Source organism: Osmia bicornis, chromosome 13, assembly GCF_907164935.1.
Source record: "Osmia bicornis bicornis chromosome 13, iOsmBic2.1, whole genome shotgun sequence".
Taxonomy (NCBI): domain Eukaryota; kingdom Metazoa; phylum Arthropoda; class Insecta; order Hymenoptera; family Megachilidae; genus Osmia; species Osmia bicornis.
In genome coordinates, this window is record NC_060228.1 from 8918143 (window position 1) to 8931723 (window position 13581).

The window sequence follows — 13581 nt, forward strand, 5'->3', positions numbered from 1 at the left end:
AAGAAGCAGAGCTAACGAATCATGAGGACATGCCTATAACGTTGGTACGTTCGAGGAGCCGAACGACGGTCGATACCAATTTATAAGAGATCCTTTTCATCGAAAGCCGGGTCTTGATACCCGCCGTGTTCAATGCCAGCTGATACAGGTCGGCGTAATACTGCGAAATCAGAATTGGAATAGAAACTAAGGGGACGGTAAGAAAAATCAAATGATTTACCTCGCCGGTGCTTTGGTCGTCGTACGGTAAGTCGGAAAACTCGGGACTGACCTCGGTGCAACGGACGCGCATCGTTCGCGATGGCGTTACCAAAAGCGTCTGATTGGTAAGCTTTTAAAAAATTCCAACGAGAATTAACTAATCGACGGAATTGAATCGCGGGAATCGGAAAAGATAAATTACCTCTTTAGCCACGCAACCGTGCATCTCCTTGTACTGCAAAACTATCTGTCGAAAATCACGAGTCGCGTTCCATCGTGACCAGGCGAAGGTATACGTGGTGGAAAGCATCGCCATACATTGCCGCAGATGGTTCTCCGCGACCGGATGTTTCGTATTGATTCCCGTTAGATAAGCAACCGCGTCTCGATCCGGGAAAAGATCGCATCCGAGTTGTTGCAGTCGCTGCGAGTCGCTTTCGGTCGATTAAATGATAAAGCGGAGAGAATAAAGAGATTACGTACCTCGATCAGCCGTTCTAACTCGTCGTATTCACCGAGGATTCCTTTCAGAGGATTATTCGCGTGGCCGGTCAGCGAGTTTAAACAGACCCGATCTTCCTGGAGGAGCAAACGTGCAGGACAAAAGTAATAAAAGGTTTGTACCGATGGAAACAGGGATAGAAAATGAATGCGAAGTACCCTGATCACGAATTCGGCCTGAACAGTGGCCGCGGTTATTCCAAGCACCACCCCGCCGTAATCGCGGCCGCTCTTTCCTGATTCCGGTTTCATTTCCCAGCTCTGAAAGGGAAGATTAGAAAATTTATAGGCGGCCAGCCCGTGGACGCCCAACCTTCCGCTCCTAAACGCGATAGTCTGTTGCTCCTCGTTGAATTTCACGTCGTGAACGTGCTTCGTCGACCAGATTTCCTTTTCCGGTATCCACTGGGCGATCAACGGTGGTTCGAACCAGAGAATCGAACTGGGTAATCTGTAGTATAACATCGAATTGAAAAGTTGCATTCGATAGAAGCGATTCGATAAAAGTATTAGACCTAAGAGTGATCAAAACCAGCGCCTCCATCGCTGCTTCCAGCGCTTTCATTTCTGCCTCGATTACTTCCGGTGTCCTCTCAGAGTCAGGGGCCGGCTGCGGGGTCTCGTATCGTCTGGAGAACGCGACGAACTTGGGCTCCTTCGGCAACTCGACTGTAACGAACTCGAATCATCGTCCGGAATCGAGACTTTCCCGCGATTACTCACGAGACGTTAGATAAGTTTCTTTCCCGAGGTCCTTCGGTTGCGGCGGTTGATAAAGAAGATCCACGCGAAACACTCCGCCGAGAATTCTGTATTTTCGCAAATTCACTTCGGTCGTCTCGCACCGAGTGAACAATAATTTTCTAACTTCCAATCTGGCGTCGTCTGTGAAATAAAAAATGCGTCGCCTAGCTTGTTATCAAAGAATCTCATCTAATTCTTCTTACCTTCCCTCTCGCGAATGATTTCGTTCGCAGTGGGCAAGTAAGGTAACAGTTCCGTTTTCGAAGGCAACAACGAGGCCGGTGACAACGGCTGATCCTTGCCAGGGGATCGAGGCGTTTTCTTTCGTCCCCGTTTATTGCCCCGTTTAACTGGTGCAACCGGCGGCGGATTGACTATCCGCTCTAGGATCGCTTGTTTCTCCTCCAAGCGCAAGCGTCGCCCTTCCGCTTGCTCTTCCCATATACGAAGCTTCTCTTCGAGTTCCTTTTTCTCGAACTCGACGAGGTCTGAAACACGGTAGAAAAAGGAAAGGATGTAGAAATGTAGAGGAGAAGGTTAAACGATGACGTACCAGGGAAACTACCCCATAGCTCCAGCAAGCGATCAGGTAGCTCAGGAATTCGATAAGAGCGCGTTTCCATCGAATAATGATCGTAAGTCAGCCAGAGTCCTCTGATCGCCATGCGGTGGCAATCGACGTCCACCGGAAGCTTGATCGTCGCGTCCATCTCCGCGAACCGTACCTCGATCGACTTCCTACCGAGAAAAGGATCAATACGAAATCACGCCACTGCACTGGCGCTAATCGAAAGATATCCTACTGTTCTTTGGCCGTGACGGGCCGTTTCAGTCCAACAGGCAAGACGATCGGTGCCCAGAAACAGCACACCGCGTTGTTCGTCGCGCGGACGTATTTGGTCGTCTTCGTGCCCTCTCTTATCATGTTAGCTTCGATGTTACGGAGCAGATGATAGCAAGCGAAGTCTATCCACCTTTGTAGCCTCCTTCGCAGTTCGCTCGCGATCTGTCCTCAGGGAATCCCTATTTTAGTTTCTTTTTATCTTCCGGCGAACGAAACTCGACACTTGCCTCTTTGTATTCCGCTTCGTACTTCTCCGTAACCGCGCTGGAAAACCCAGCGATCTCCTCCAGCTTACTCAACAGCTGAAACGATTCCGTTGATCGCCGCCGCGTATTGTTTGCAGGAAATATATCTATACTTACGCGGGTTATTACTCGACACCTTTCTTCCACTGTGTCCATGGTCGCCTCTTCTTCCTCCAGCGACCAAAGGTAGACGAAGGCGTTGGTCTCGGACAAGGATCCGGGATCAGGTAGACCGTCGCAAGTCATGTAACGGGCCCACTGAAATTTGTTTTTCATAGTAGAAAAAGGTGGGGAAAAGGCTTTTCTTTGGACCCGAGATACCAACGCGTTCCTCCTGTTCGAGGATCCGCTCGTACTCCGCGTACGCCTTGCGGTGCGACGACAGGACACGGGCAGTTTGTTCCAGCTGCTTCAGTCGAATCGCCGCTTCCTGCGTCTCCAAACGCGGTTTCTCTTTCTCGTTGTATTCTTCCAACCGTATCTCCTCTTGCATATCCTTTATCATCCGATCCCTGCGCGAAAGAAAAAGAAAATCGAGGAAAGCCGGAGGAAACATAATTACAGTTTCACCCTTAGTTACTTGATTTCAGGTTCTTCGACGTCCGTCGGAGTTCTCTCGGTTTTCTCGGACTTTCCTTTCGCCTTTGGCGAACCTTTCTCGCCCTTTTTCTTCTTCATCTTCTTGCCTCGCTTCTTGGCCGCGACCGGGGTCGCTTTCTACACCGAAGCAGATTCGAATTCGAAAAGCTCGATCATGTCGGGGAAACGGCCGCAGATTCGACGAGACTAGAAGATCTCGCAAGCGTCGTTAACCGAATCGTGCGACCGTTGAAGAGAACGGTGAAATAACCTGCCAATCTTGCCATCTTTCAACCTGAAAACATCCTCGATAGTCGTTCGAAAAGAGGCGACAAGAAAAGATATGCTTTTTCCTACCAAGGACAATACGCGATGCGGTTCGTCGATCGATTTGCTGCGATGCCTTCGCGCTGCTTTATCCTCCGGCTCCTCCTCCTCCTTGTACTCCTCGTACGATGGTTCCGATTTTTCCGAAGAAACGCGTCTTTCCTCCGCGAATTGTTCCTCGATCGGATCCCTGGAAAAGAGACGGGACGCAATTTGCAAGTCCGTCTGATCGATCGATTCGAGCGAACCTCGAAAAATCTACCGCGTCCTTCGAGATCGAACGGCCAACAGATTTCTCCGAATCTCTCCCGATCGGTTCGAGCGAGGAGGTTCGCGACGACGAAAACACCGACGACTTCGAATCGCGTTGTTTGTCGGACAGGCTCATCTCGTTCAGAGACGTTTCGAAAGAAACAGGAATGCTGAACTTGCAGAAGAATTGTAAAACAAATGTCGAGCGCAGAAGAGCCGAGTGCATATATGTATGTAGTAGGCTTCGCTATAATCGTATCATGAAAGTTCAAACTAGATACAAGCGATAAATAATGAATAGTCGAAAAACGTGACGCGAAGAAAGAGCGGATAATGGAGAAGGAACGGTATTTTTGATAACGAGAGCGTGTGACGATAATAATATATCAATGCATATTCAACAGGCGACCCTTTGACCCGGAATAATATTATCGGAAGGTCAATTACCATGTCATTTCCTGCGACGTATCGGTGTTTCAGTTCGTTCTTTCGTAGTTCGCTCACGTTTCATTCCGACGATACAACGAAAAACATCGGTGACAAAGGATAAGGAGAGTTGACTTTAAAAAAGAAATAACCGAGAGAAGATAAAACGTGATGTTTGTAAGTTTCCTACGACTACAAGAAGACTATAATGAAAAACAATTTCTAAGAGGATAATTTGCTTGCAGACAAGCAGCGCTAAAGATAAAAGGTCGAGAGACCTCGAAACATCTTCGATAGCCGCGTTTTACGCGGGGAGAAGCATCTTCATTACCGGCGCTACCGGTTTCTTGGGTAAGGTGTTGATCGAGAAGCTGCTCAGATCCTGTCCCGATGTACGTGAGATATTTATGCTGATGCGCCCAAAGAATGGACTCTCCATTGACGATAGATTGAGGAAGATGCTTCAATTGCCCGTATGGCGAATGATAATTCAACAAACGAATCGGTATATCACCCCTCTATGACAAATCTTTCTTTCTTTCTAGCTATTTGATAAATTACGGGAGGAGAAACCATCTAGCTTCGAGAAACTGATCCCTGTCCTTGGCGATACTAGCCAAGAAGGGTTGGGTTTGCCCGCGATCGAACGCCGGGTGATAACCGATCGAGTTTCCATCATTTTCCACGTAGCCGCGAACGTTCGATTCGACGAGAACTTGAAGAAGGACATCATTTCGAACGCTCGTTCAACGAGAGACGTCTGCATACTCGCGGGATCTATGAAGAATCTGGTTGTATGTAAAACTTAATTTTTAATTATTATTTTCTGTTCCATACCGATCTTCTTGGTGTTTGTTAGGCGCTGCTACACGTTAGCTCGGCGTTCGCCCAAGCGGACAAGCCGGTGGTCGACGAGGTTGTCTATCCTCCCATCACCAACTGGAGGGACACTATTAAGATGGTGGAAACCCTGGATGAACAGACTCTCCGAATCTTCTCCTCCAAGTGAGTCTTCTTCTCCGATTCGATTCGACTCGATCGACAATTCGAAACGAGTCGGTTTTCCTCTGATCGCAGATACCTGGGTTCGATGCCGAACACCTACACCTTCAGCAAGCGACTGGCGGAACAGGTGATCGACGACTACTCGAAGGACTTGCCCTGTGTGATCTTCCGGCCGTCGATAGGTAATTAACTTTGTGGTTGATTAGATAAATTTAAGGTAAGATTATGATACGATGCGTCGCAGTGGTGTCCACGGTGGAAGATCCCATAAGCGGCTGGTTGGATAACTTCAACGGACCCGTGGGGATGCTGATCGGAGGAGGAAAAGGACTATTGCGGGTGGTCTGCATTGATCCAACAGCGTCCAGCGACTATCTTCCGGTCGACGTGGCCATCAGGGCTATGTTGACTTGCGCCTGGAAACGGGGACTGCAAACGTACGGTAAACGTGAAATTGAATCGATACGGAATTTTACCTTTGAAATGCTTTCAGGATTACCAAAGATCCCAGCGTTCACGTGTACAACTGCGCCTCCTATCAGGTCCGTCGGATCGTCAACCAAGAGTTGGTCTCGATGGGTCTGAGGATCAACGAAAAGATACCGCTGGAGGGAACAATTTGGTATCCCCGGACGCTGCTAACATCCAATCGTTTCATCCATTACGTGATGACTTTGTTTGTTCATCTTCTGCCGGCTTTGGCGATCGACGGAGTGCTCAAACTGTCGGGACGTAAACCGATGTGAGCGAAAACAATCGCTCTTTTTAATATTGTTTTTTATTTTTCTAACATCGAGTTGTCTCAAACTCGCAGGCTGTTCAAGATCCAAAAGAAAATCTATTCGGGCGTGGTGCAACTCGACCATTTCCTTCACAACGAATGGACCTTCCATAACTCCAAGATGCTGGACATTTTGTCGAAGGAAGTTCCACCGGCGGAACGAGAAATCTTTGGCTACAACTTTGATAATTTCAAAATGGAACAATTCTTCGAGTGAGTTCGACGTTAGATTCGAGGTTGTATGTACATCGATCCTCGAGCTTTTTAAATGGTTCTTCTTCCTACAAACAGGAACTGCTTGATCGGGGCGAAGCGTTACCTCCTGCACGAGGACTTGAATCGAATAGAAGAGGCGAAACAACATTACAACAGGTACAGGTCGACGAATACCGCGTTAACTATCGATTTCACCCCCGTCGACCCTGTAAATATTCCGCGGCAAGTTTGATCGATCGCCGATTCGCCCCCTTTCTCCCTCCCAAGTAACTTGCCGCTTTACGTTCCACGTTCTAGCCGATTTTTCCGCGTTTAATCTTTTATTTGTTCGTCCGCGTAATGCGTGAACATTACGCAACGCGATTACATTCGCACCCTTGTCGGAGTCGTCAGACGCGATAGAGGTGGAGGACGGAGACGCGGTAGTAAGAGCGACGCAAAGTGACGTTCGATACCGGGAAATCCAACTCGGAAACGTCGTCGAGTTTCCATGATTCTCCTTTTGCCGTGGTATTTTTAGACGCATACCATGTTAATTTTATCGCCTTCGCGGCTCGACTTTCGGTCAATTTTAGAGAGGACACGACGACCGAACGGATAAACACGGCAATGACAACGCCTTGCTTTTCAATGTTGCAGGATGATGCTGATCGACCGGATATTCAACGCGTTGATGATGATATTGATAACCTGGCTAGTGTTCAAAACCGGCCTCTTTTCGTACATGGCCGAATCGATCGGTCGTCTCTTGGACGGATCGTTTCTGGAGGAGTAATGTCCTCGAATAATCGTGACTAATAAAAGGAAATATCAAAGAATATTGCATTTTTTGCCCTGTTTCCCCCGACAAGATCTTTCCGGTCGTTCGCCCAACACGATCGTCGCGTGTCGTGCGAGTGTCGTGAAATCCCTTCTCCTCGACGCGTTCTTTCCACCGCCAGCTCTGACTATTTCCATTTCTTATTCTTTTAGCGTAACTCGTGGAGATCACACGCGAGAGACTGTCCACAGTAGAATGTGGAAACGAGTCGAGCGCAAAGTGTGACCAAGTGAAAAGCGAGCAACGAGTGCGATTAACAAACGGTACCGAGAGTAAACAGTGACGTAGAAAGAAAAATCGGTTCGGCGAAAGAGGTCGTTCGAAAGACGATCGCAGGCGGGATCGCGATCGCGATCACGAACGCAAATGGAAGTTGGAACGACGTCATAGATAGGTTGCGCATGCGTGGCCGCTATCGCGAGTCAGACGAGAATATAATCGGTCGGCGGGTTATCCGACTGATTTCACCCGCTAACATTTCTACGCAGAGGCTTTGCGAGAAAAACCTTATCCGCACGGCATCCGTCGGAAAAGCCATCGGAAAAGACATCGGCAACTAGGAGGAACTTACGGGATACTTTGGTAAGAAGTCGCCATGCTTGCTTTTCCGACTGCTCGAAACGCACCGCGACGTGGTTTGACCGCGACAAACGGAGCGATGGAGAGACGAGGATCGAATGTGGAAGGGAACAGAGGCCGTCGCGATGATATCTTGCCCCACCTTCGCCTTTAAACCGGCGTAAATTCCGAATCCCAGTACGCAGTGTGCTCTTGAATCGATCCGGATCGAATCGATATATCGGTCCGAAGGTCGTGCGGTGATGATGGAATTTCTTTAGATTTCCTGCGAAAACTTGAAATTCACGGAATAGTGACTGAAAACAGTTGTCGTGCCTTGCTCCCGTTGGCACAATCGCGATACGGATCAAGGTGATTCTCATCGCCGACGACGTCGCAACGCGACACGGAGTGGACCGATAGATGCATAAATTATACATAGTCAAATCAACGACAGACTCGTTCTGCTCGCGTTAAAATATTCCAGAAAGAAGGGAAAACGATCGCCGGTTATCCGCGTTACTCGTTAACCGAGCCTCCAGTTCCTAGAAAACAATTATATTGCCAATTGCGATAAGAATAACACGCCGTAAGCGGTGTCTCCTTCTAATTGTTTATTCGATAAAATCCCCCTAACATTTTCCTACTCCACCGTATTGTTCTTTTCATTGCGTAGCTCTTTTTATTGGAACAACAGCAACCTTCGTTTCCAGTCGTTTCTAATTCAGTGGAGTGACACGAGTTTTACAAAACACAACGCGGTTCTAAATGAGATCGCTTCGTTTATTACATTAAATTGATTTATAGGTAATATCGTTCCCGTAATGCGTTGCGGTTTGTTCCACGAAAGCCGCGAGAAGAAGGAAGGCTCGTCGAAGATGAGCAACGCGTACGCGGAGACGGCTCTTCGGAACCAGAGCCCCGAAACGAATGCCGTCGAGGACGTGACCGAAAAGATTCAGCGTCTCTGTGTTACGGCCGATAACGAACACATTCCTCAAATCAACTTCCCTGATCTCGTCGTTTCCAACGACGACGATAAATGCAAAGAAGAGAAGAACGCGGAAGAAAAGGAGGAAAATGTGGAAAATGTGGAAAATGTCGAAAAGAAAGTAGAAGAAGAGACGGAAGACGAAACAAACGAGGAGGATGAGAGTGATGACAACGACGAAGACGACGACGACGACGACGACGACGACGAGGGGGACGAAAACCTTATCGAACGTGGACCGATGAAATCGCACGTCTTTTCCTCGCCTCGCGATCCACCTTACACCACTAATTTCGATCAAAACTTGTTTGGGCGTAGAAACGAAAGAGAGTTGCGCGAATACACTAAAAGCGTGGAGAAGATTAATAAGAGTTGTTGTACCGTTGAGAGTAACGAGATTGGATCGCAGGTGTACGATTCGAAAGATGAGGTAAGGAAAGAGAGAGATTGTCAGAAATTTCACCTATAAAATCCTGTTTTTTATGGTTGTTTCAGTTCATCCCTCTATCGCCGACCGACGTTAATGACTTAAGCGAGTACCTGTTGATGGAGAACGTGTTAAACGGTACCTTTCAAGCGGCTCAACGCTCCTCCAATAACGAGAATCGAGAATCCTCCGGTCTCGCTTATTCTCCCCCCTCGACTATCAGCACCGATTCCCTGTGGCCAACCACGGGATCGCAGAATTTCAATCAAGGTTCTCTCGATTCCTCTCCCGTGACCAACGACGACTCTAACTGCGAGCAACGACGACTTTCACTAACAAACAAGACGTTCGAGACAATCTTCGATCCTCCGATTAACGCGCTCGAACCGTCCGTCTACAGGCCCACCCAACTATCCTCCTGTTCCTCCAGCTATTCGTCCTCATCCTCGAATCAATCCTACGGCGATGCGGCTAGTCCATACACTTACCAGATGCCGTATACCCCGCTGGTCGACAAGCAAATTAACAAGCATTTCGAGAAATTCTCTATCCAGAAGCAACAGGACACGACCGAGTCCACGGATGAAATCTACAATATCGGTAATCCAGAGTTGTTGATGAAAGTGTGCCAGGAACTTCTGAACTATTGCGAAGGGGGAAAGAACGTGGAAGTGGACGGAACGCGGGAAGAATTCTCCGTCTTGACTGGAATTAACTACGAGCAAACGAATCCCGAAGAACTTGCCGTCAATTTCTCCCCTTGTCCCTCGGACGTATCGTTTCCGGACTTGAATTCCTTGTTAAATTCGCCCTCGAACGTTTCGTCGTCGTCCACGATCGTGGCCGACGCTAACTTGAACATCTTTGAAACTATCAAACCGACCAACACCACCGACGATTCTCGCATACCAAAAATGGTCGCCTCTTTCGAATCGTGCCACAGACGGCAACGGTAAGTGTTCGCAGCTAAGTTGGCAAGATTGAGAAACTGATTATCACGCGTTCATAGAAATACGACGCCCTGGCCGTCGTTGAATTTACCATCCGTCACTGCAAGCGACAGGCTGAAGGAACAGGTGAATCCTAAAGAGGTGGAGAAGGCTATGATGAACCTGCTGAAACGACCCGTCGAGGAGCTCGCCAAGCAGGACGAGGACGGGGACACGTAAGAAGAAGCTCGATAGAATTTTCTTCGCGTCAACCTCGATCTAACGTTCCTCTCTTTCCCCGATAGAATGCTGATGTGCCTGGTTGGCAATCCGGAGGAATTCGCCCGGAAAAAGGCGTACCTGGCACCGCTGGTCGAGCGGTTAAGCACGATGAAAGGAGCTCTCGCGACCACCAACAACCGTGGAGAGGACGCGCTTTATTTCGCCGCGATCAATTGTCCACGGTTTCCTTACGTTACCGGGTATCTAGCGGCGGCGATGCTGCAGAAGAACATCGACGTTAGCCAACGACTGTATCGTACTCGCGTAAGTTTCGATCCTCACCCTCATTTCCCTTCATTTCCCATCTGAATGATCGATCTTTCGATTTTTCTCAGGGTTACTCATTGATACATTCGGTCGCTGAGCAAGGGGACTCTCACATAGAAGTTTTGGCCGAATTGTTAGCGCTGAGAACTAACCAGGGGAACGCGGTATTCGATCTGTCGAAGCGTAATTACGATGGTTAGACTACTGGCCGAGTGACGATCGTACGATTACCCACCCAATGGTTCGGTGATTAATTCGAACGTTTTCGCATTCGTTTGTTTCGTAGGAAAAACCGCTCTGCACGTCGCGATAGGAAATTCGTCGTTGGCCATCGTGAAGATGCTTCTAAAGCACGGAGCGGATCCTCGAACGAAGGAAACGGAACGCGGCGACACCGCGTTGCACATAGCCGCGTCCAGAGCCTGCGATCCAGCTCTCGTAAAGGTACAACGATCCCGTTCGCTGTTTTCTCCTTTTCTATTTCTTTCAACTATCTAGGGTGCACGTTCGACAGGTACTGTTGGACGCGTGCGGTTCCGAATTGGTGAACGCGATCAACTACGATCACGACACGCCGTTGCACGCGGCTGCGAGCGTGTCGAACAACGCGCCGCTGAACCGACAAACGGAAGTCTGTTGGCTGTTGATTCACGCCGGAGGGAACAGGAATCTGCTGAATCGTCAAGGGAAAAGCCCGTTCGTCCTGGTCCCCCCGGATAGGAAGGAAGCGCTCGGAAAGATCTTCTACGGCAGACCCTAACGGGCATGGAATTCCCAGGGAAGAAAATTGGTTAAAACGTTAAAAAAAAAAATCGTTAATTTAGTTAAGTTAAATCGAGACAGGAACAGGAGAGATGTGCAAAGTGTGCAAAGTGTGAAGGAACAAAGCTAATGCTCGATGAAACCGACGTTCGTTATTTTCCCAACAGTGTCCGGCAGTTCCGGTGAAACGATGGCGTGCCCTTCCGGCGTGAAATTGGTACGTAACGAGTGGCGGATAGGTTTCGAATGTGTAGGAAGGAAGGAGGAGCAACGATTCCACGGCTACAGCTCACTGTCAGTCAATATAAAAGCGGCACGAAACAAGTGTCCATCTTAATCCCGACGATCGAACGATTTTTATTCGCCGCTCCTCCTCTACACCGAGACTCTGATTAATGTTTTTCTGACGGCGACTATGACGCGCGTCCACCGAGACCGTTCCCTCAGACTTTGGTCGCGTACGTTCCGCGACGAGCGGATCCTCGAAAATCTGCCGAGTGTAAACGGAAATTCTAGTGAACGGGGACTAAGAAGGAAGAGCGTGCAAGCGGAAGGAAATGAACGCGATACTGGCGGTGATAAGTTACGCGGTCTTGATGACAGCCGCGTACGACATCAGCGAGCAATGCAAAATTCATGAGAAAACTATCGTCAAGTGCCGATGCATCGGAAACGAGGTAAATTCCCGCTGATCCGCGCGCAAATCCAACGGGTGTCCGCGTTGCTAGCGTTTTTCTGTTGCAGGAGTTTTTCTTGCCGGAAGGGTACAACTACGAAAACGTGACCAGTCTGAGGATCGCTTCTTGTACATTCGCGAATCTACACTTTTCAAGCTTGACGGAGGCGAATCGGATCACGGAGATCGTTGTACAAAACATCAGCGAGAGGCTGATATTCGAGCTGTTCCTCACCTCGAAGAAAATGAAGCGATTAAAGTTATCCAGGATTCGGCGGATACCTTTGATCACTCACGACACATTCGTCAGTTTGACAAGCATCGAGACGTTCCGCATCGAGGACGCGAGGATCGACAAGTTCGAGGAACGATTCACCGATCTGAAGGTCGACAATTTTTCCATGATCAACGTCACGATCGAACGCATCGACGAGCTGAATTTCTCGCAACGAGGCAACACTCTGCGCATAATAGACAGCGAATTTCGAAACGTCACGGATTCATTGAATTTCGCTTACTTCTCGAGCGTCGAGATCGTTCGATCGACGTTTCGGCTGGGAAAACCTGGTTACGTGTTGATCGAAGGCGATCTGGTTTTCCTGGAAAATTGCGTCTTCTCGAACGCGAGCGCAAACCTAGTCGCGAGCAACAGCATCGAGATAAACGGTACCTGCGCAGACGGGAAGAGCTCGATGAGGCTCTCGTCGAGTAAAATTCAGAGCGCGAACAATCGTCTGCCCACGGAGATCGTTTATACCAGGAATAAAGGAAACTCGGAAGCTTTTCATAATCGCAATAACACGGTGTGCATCGCCGGAAACTGCAAATGCCCAAAAAGCAGCGGTCAAAGTGCGCACCGACCGACTACCTTCTCGACCTTTGCTTCTCGTTTCCTTTCGTCGATCGTTCTTCTCCTTTCGATGCCTATCATTTAAATATTCGGGAGAGAACAATATACCTTTCCCTTTCACTCACAGTATCCCTTTTCCCTTTCTCCTTTTTCGATTCAATTTCATATAAAATAAAAGAACACTCTACGTTGTTTCTCGTCCTCCTTGAACGAGATTTATACAACTTATCTCTTTCTCGACTAATCCGTCTGTTTTTGTAGCACCGTTCATTTTTATATGTAATAAAGATTCGTTAAAATTTAAATCCTTCGATGTCTTTCTATGAAAAAAAATTCAAAAACGCGGCAGAAAGAGCGCGTCGACTCGGTCGATAGAACAGGAAATCCGGTGAAAGTAGCGTGATACTGTGGAGAGAAAGCGAAACGTTTCGAATAAGTCGAACCGTCAGATGGCGGAAGGAGTATCGCAGTGTTTCGCGTTTCGCGGGCTTACGAATTTAAAGTTTGAAAATCCCTCTCTATCGAAACACAGATGGTACACCGGTAAATGTTTCTCGGTATAAATGAAAATTGACGAAGGAATATTTTTCAGTGGCAGTTCGTACCGATCAACTTCGTTCGAATCGAATTGAAACGAATAATAACTCGTGCGTCTTTCCCGCGTTCGCGAGACAAGCTACGAACGAAGGAAACGCACACGCTCGACTCAAAGTGCTGAGAATTTTGACGGGTCAGTAACTCCAAAAATATTTATGTCGTCCTCAACTATTCTTACTCCCGCGACATGGATATTTTCGGCTAATGTTGGGTAACCCCGCGTTACTGCGCGTTTTCCCTGCTTTTCCCCAATTACAACGATTCAGGGTCGTATCGCGTCCCTAAATCGCTGACGTTTTTT

The 13581-nt window shown here is 48.3% G+C and overlaps 4 protein-coding genes across 9 annotated transcripts; 3 read left to right on the forward strand and 1 right to left on the reverse strand.

Annotated features, from left to right (window-relative positions):
- LOC114873667 (dynein axonemal intermediate chain 7 homolog) lies at positions 1–5042 on the reverse strand. 4 transcript variants are annotated; one of them, XM_029182247.2, is made up of 16 exons: positions 4957–5042; positions 3472–3631; positions 3116–3409; positions 2861–3047; positions 2653–2793; positions 2518–2592; positions 2250–2452; positions 2000–2184; positions 1650–1934; positions 1426–1587; positions 1218–1371; positions 862–1153; positions 685–780; positions 404–625; positions 221–331; positions 1–160 (listed from the first exon to the last, which is right to left on the reverse strand). In XM_029182247.2, the coding sequence occupies exons 3-16, from the start codon at positions 3211–3213 to the stop codon at positions 20–22; spliced, it is 2352 nt and encodes a 783-aa protein (XP_029038080.1). In that variant the 5' UTR covers positions 3214–3409; positions 3472–3631; positions 4957–5042; the 3' UTR covers positions 1–19. The 4 variants fall into 4 exon arrangements, 3 of the variants coding, with proteins under 3 accessions (XP_029038080.1, XP_029038078.1, XP_029038079.1); XM_029182245.2 differs by having other exon boundaries at positions 2518–2793; XM_029182246.2 differs by having other exon boundaries at positions 75–186; positions 2518–2793.
- On the forward strand, positions 4162–6939 carry LOC114873674 (putative fatty acyl-CoA reductase CG5065). Its single transcript, XM_029182261.2, has 10 exons — positions 4162–4296; positions 4365–4592; positions 4665–4913; positions 4979–5124; positions 5197–5306; positions 5369–5561; positions 5618–5866; positions 5939–6118; positions 6197–6277; positions 6761–6939. Exons 1-10 carry the CDS (start codon positions 4291–4293, stop codon positions 6894–6896), a joined length of 1578 nt encoding a protein of 525 aa, XP_029038094.2. The 5' UTR covers positions 4162–4290; the 3' UTR covers positions 6897–6939.
- A 97-nt stretch (positions 6940–7036) lies between these two features.
- On the forward strand, positions 7037–11158 carry LOC114873666 (SRP-independent targeting protein 1-like). 3 transcript variants are annotated; one of them, XM_029182243.2, is made up of 8 exons: positions 7037–7523; positions 8307–8920; positions 8986–9869; positions 9927–10082; positions 10152–10392; positions 10464–10590; positions 10682–10839; positions 10894–11158. In XM_029182243.2, exons 2-8 carry the CDS (start codon positions 8324–8326, stop codon positions 11113–11115), a joined length of 2385 nt encoding a protein of 794 aa, XP_029038076.2. In that variant the 5' UTR covers positions 7037–7523; positions 8307–8323; the 3' UTR covers positions 11116–11158. The 3 variants fall into 3 exon arrangements, with proteins under 3 accessions (XP_029038076.2, XP_029038074.2, XP_029038075.2); XM_029182241.2 differs by having other exon boundaries at positions 10910–11158; XM_029182242.2 differs by lacking the exon at positions 7037–7523 and adding an exon at positions 7545–7871 and having other exon boundaries at positions 10910–11158.
- A 547-nt stretch (positions 11159–11705) lies between these two features.
- LOC114873681 lies at positions 11706–12988 on the forward strand. The gene is made up of 2 exons (XM_029182275.2): positions 11706–11834; positions 11902–12988. The coding sequence occupies exons 1-2, from the start codon at positions 11715–11717 to the stop codon at positions 12766–12768; spliced, it is 987 nt and encodes a 328-aa protein (XP_029038108.1). The 5' UTR covers positions 11706–11714; the 3' UTR covers positions 12769–12988.
- The last annotated feature ends 593 nt before the right edge of the window (positions 12989–13581 follow it).

Bases quoted from the DNA above. Each gene is read 5' to 3' on its own strand.
- LOC114873667 (XM_029182245.2), bottom strand. From the start codon at position 3,213: ATGAAGAAGAAAAAGGGCGAGAAAGGTTCGCCAAAGGCGAAAGGAAAG. The intron at 2,453-2,517 runs GCAAGTGTCGAG...CCCTGAGGACAG, and splicing joins ACGAAGCGGAATACAAAGAG to ATCGCGAGCGAACTGCGAAG. The intron at 781-861 runs GTACTTCGCATT...TTGCTCCTCCAG, and splicing joins AGGCCGAATTCGTGATCAGG to GAAGATCGGGTCTGTTTAAA.
- LOC114873674 (XM_029182261.2), top strand. The intron at 4,914-4,978 runs GTATGTAAAACT...GGTGTTTGTTAG, and splicing joins GATCTATGAAGAATCTGGTT to GCGCTGCTACACGTTAGCTC. The intron at 5,307-5,368 runs GTAATTAACTTT...GATGCGTCGCAG, and splicing joins GATCTTCCGGCCGTCGATAG to TGGTGTCCACGGTGGAAGAT.
- LOC114873666 (XM_029182241.2), top strand. From the start codon at position 8,324: ATGCGTTGCGGTTTGTTCCACGAAAGCCGCGAGAAGAAGGAAGGCTCG. The intron at 9,870-9,926 runs GTAAGTGTTCGC...ACGCGTTCATAG, and splicing joins TCGTGCCACAGACGGCAACG to AAATACGACGCCCTGGCCGT. The intron at 10,083-10,151 runs GTAAGAAGAAGC...TTTCCCCGATAG, and splicing joins CAGGACGAGGACGGGGACAC to AATGCTGATGTGCCTGGTTG.
- LOC114873681 (XM_029182275.2), top strand. From the start codon at position 11,715: ATGAACGCGATACTGGCGGTGATAAGTTACGCGGTCTTGATGACAGCC. The intron at 11,835-11,901 runs GTAAATTCCCGC...TTTCTGTTGCAG, and splicing joins GCCGATGCATCGGAAACGAG to GAGTTTTTCTTGCCGGAAGG.